Source organism: Egretta garzetta, unplaced genomic scaffold (genome assembly GCF_000687185.1).
Source record: "Egretta garzetta isolate BGI_Z169 unplaced genomic scaffold, ASM68718v1 scaffold737, whole genome shotgun sequence".
Classification (NCBI taxonomy): domain Eukaryota; kingdom Metazoa; phylum Chordata; class Aves; order Pelecaniformes; family Ardeidae; genus Egretta; species Egretta garzetta.
The window spans coordinates 172,045-175,535 of NW_009260195.1; the positions used below are offsets into that span (position 1 = coordinate 172,045).

The 3,491-nt window shown below is 51.6% G+C and overlaps 1 protein-coding gene across 1 annotated transcript in view; it reads right to left on the minus strand.

Moving 5' to 3' along the window:
- PRDM16 (PR/SET domain 16) overlaps positions 1–3,491 on the minus strand; it is a 238,773-nt gene that overhangs the window by 27,816 nt on the left and 207,466 nt on the right. Inside the window, exons 6-7 of the mRNA XM_009642224.1 lie at positions 1,116–1,263; positions 598–751 (exon numbers count right to left, since the gene is read on the minus strand). Coding sequence (XP_009640519.1) covers positions 598–751; positions 1,116–1,263 — 302 coding nt within the window. The remainder of the gene's footprint in view (positions 1–597; positions 752–1,115; positions 1,264–3,491) is intronic.

Here is a 3,491-nt window from a genome sequence, read left to right on the forward strand (position 1 = left end):
ATGAGCGGCTCTCAAGGGAAAATACCCTTCTGGAAATATCCCACTAAAGAGAGCACTAAGGACACACTTACTCTGCTATTTATTGGGCTTCTAAGCATTATCTACATCAAACATGCAGTAAATAAAGAAGGAAAAAACTCTTTCTAAAAAACACCTTCTTCTGTTTCTGTGACTATTCCAAATTCTTTACAGTGGCTACAGGATTTGAGGCACCCCTGAAACACATTTCGATCAGGCTGTGTCAGCTATTTATTTATGTCACCAACATGAACATTCAAAAATTATTAAGGAAAAAAAAAAAGAAGAGAGGAAGAAAAGATATGAGAAAATGGCATCGCCAGGACTGCTGAGAGACTCAGCTTTTAACTTGTCAAGAAAGTCAAAAACTGCCACGAATGTTTACTGAAAAAACAGGGAGCATGCAAAAAAAGGGGAAAAAAAGAAAAAAAAAAAAAAGGCTGCGGAATTTCATCTTGTGCTCTGACCTATAAAATTACAGCGGCTGCTCACAGAGGGACAGCTAGTACTGGGGGGCCCCCGCAGGATACGTGCAATTATAGCAAAAGCCGGAGCTCCGTGATGGCCGTGACAACTTACATATGAAAGGTTTGACAGTACTGTGAATGTGCTTGTGGTTTTTGAGGCCAGACGAGGTGGCAAAGGTTTTGCCGCAGTCCGGGCAGGCATGGGCCCGCGCGCCAACGTGCTGGGAACGGATGTGCCGCTGGAGGTTGCTGGGGTCGGTAAACACCTGGAAGAGAAAACGCCTTGAGGGAGGGGAAACAAAGCAGGAGGGACAAGACCGACTGTTTTTTCAGGTTTTTGTCACCACCGCTCCTGGCGTTGGGAGCGCGGGATATGCACCTCCCGCCGCAAACAGGTAACGCGGGAAAAGGCCGAAGGGACGGCGCGCGGGGCCAGGCTGAGTTCCACACCCAAGCTGACGTGCCGGGGCCAGCTGAGCGTGCCGCTCGCCTTGCATCACCACGCTCCACACCACGGCCGGGCCACCGAACAGCACCGTCACGGGTCGCCCGTCCTCCGGACCCCTTCCCCAGGGCCCAGTGCCCTCTCCCAGGCAATGCTGCCCACGGTTACCGCGTCCCACGCCGTACCTTAACACAGTTTTCACATTCAAACCGTTTCCCGCTGTCATGAGACATTTGGTGACGAATCAGGTTGGATTTCCAGTTGAAAGCTTTGGGACACTGGTCGCACTTGTACTCCCGCTCCTCGGTGTGGATTACCATGTGCTGCTCCAGGCTGGGAAAGAGAGACAGGCTGACCTCGCGCGGCAAAGGGAGCCCCACGCCAAGCGCCCACCTGAACCAGGCACCTCCTGTCACCGCTTATCCTGTTACAGAACTCCTGCCCCCGTACCAGGGAGGTCTGAAACCGAGAGAGGTGATTAGAGATGGCGATAGAGAAACAGGCCGGGGGTCCGGGGGGTTTCCAGGACGAACTGGTGCCGCAGAGCGCGACTGCGAAAGCCTTTGCGAGAGGGAGGTGAGCGGCACACCGGCCCCGAGAGGTGCAGCCACGGGCAAACACCGCTTGGGTTTTTGGCGTTTATTGCACAGATGGAAGCTGCCCTACTCTGCCTCAAAACGTTCCTGCATTTTATGGCATTTCTTATTAAATACCTGAGTCCATTTACAAGGAAGAAAAGGAAGGTAAAACCAGGCCTGACCCTGCAGGTTCCTGACGGGAAAAATGAGCGCTTTGTGACCAAGACTTCTACGGCATCCCCACAGGGAAAGACAAGATATTCGCTGTGGCTGCTGAGGCTATCACGTTGCCGTTTTCATGGGCACAAAGCCCACAGCTTCCCAGAACACAGCGACTTAACATTGGAAAGAAACATGATAAGGTGCAAACACATTTCACTTCTAAATGTCAGACATCTTTTATTACTTAACTCGGCAATTTCGACTTCTGCCAACTGGCAGCTCGTCCCAAACCAGGAGGATGATGGAGAACCAGAGTGGCTGCTGGAGCAGGGCCACAGTGGGGATGGCTCTTCGAGAAATGCAGGGGGTGCTCTGGTTCCCCCACGCCAAAGCGCTGGCCCCGTGCCCCAGCGCACAGGGCTCTGCCGGGCCACTGGACCCCAGGGCTCAGGGCTCTGCCGGGCCACCAGACCCCAGGGCACAGGGCTCTGCCGGGCCACCGGACCCCGCGTGACAGTCCAGGGAAGGCTCTGTCGGTGGCAGCGGGGCAGCTACAGTGTGCTGGGGAAACCGTTCTGCTGGTGACCGAGCGCTGTGAAACGCACCAAGAGGCTGGAAATCCGGCACCTCTCGGGCCTCCGAAATGAAGGAAGAAACCGTGCGCCCTGTGCTGCCTGCGAGAGCCACAAATACCCCTCCCTACCCTGCATTCTGGTGAAGGACAAACTTATGTGAAATCTGCTGCCTGAAATCCACCACGGATCAATATTAAACCGTTCCTATGGAACTTTTAAAGCACAGCTATATTTTTTATAGGAACATTTACACTAAACCTACTAGAAAACCCTGCCAGTCTTCATTAAGTGCTACAGGACAACTTCACCGCAGATAACTCCTGGGCATTTCCACAGCACCTGAGGGATTTAGAAACCTCGGAATCCACTCAGCCTGGACGTCCTCCTCAGGACTCTGCTGCTCTCCCTCGCTCCAGATGCCCACAGGGACCTGCATCCCCCGTGGGACCCCATGCCCACAGGCACCCTGGCACCCGCAGGCTCCTGCGGAATGGACCCGATACTGGGGTCCTTTGAAATTCCCAGTGTAAAGGCTAATTGCGCTATCGACCTGCAGTGAAATCTTTCTGCACGAAGGGCATTTGCTGGCACAGGAACACGGGCAGTGGTGGAGAAGGTGGCTTCGTCACCACGGGCTTGCTGGGACTGCAACCTGCCCGGCAGCTCCACATAGGAACCTCAGCGGCCACCAGCCTGCTGCTCCCTTGAAGAACCTCCTCTTCCTTCAAGTCAGATAGTTAATATTCATGAACATGCCCCTCATAAACTGCCAATCCACCAATTTTAAAGAAGCAATATTCATTTTGCTAAAGAAATGGTGTTCTTAACACTACAAAATTTTTTATGCATACGAAGAAATGCATATCTTTCACATACATATATAAAAATACGTTCCTGTTAACTGTGATTTATGAGTTTATTTAGAGCAAATATGGACAAACTAATATGCTGTTTAGAGGCAAGTACCTACTGGGATTAGCAAAACATTTATTTATTTAGTCAGCTGCTAAATGCTCAATTCCAGTTCCCCAGTGGCACTCTTGATTTGATCTGTATTAACTTCAGAAAAATTGTAAGAACATCTAGGTACGCTGACGGGATATATTCTGTGGTTTAGTAGCTTTCTCGGTACATAACATGCAGCAGATTGATGGGGGAGGGACAGACGTGGACATTCTCCCCCAGCTCCACTCGATCCGTTGGCGTGTAGTGGTACACTGAACGGTGATGCTGCTGACTCTCTCTT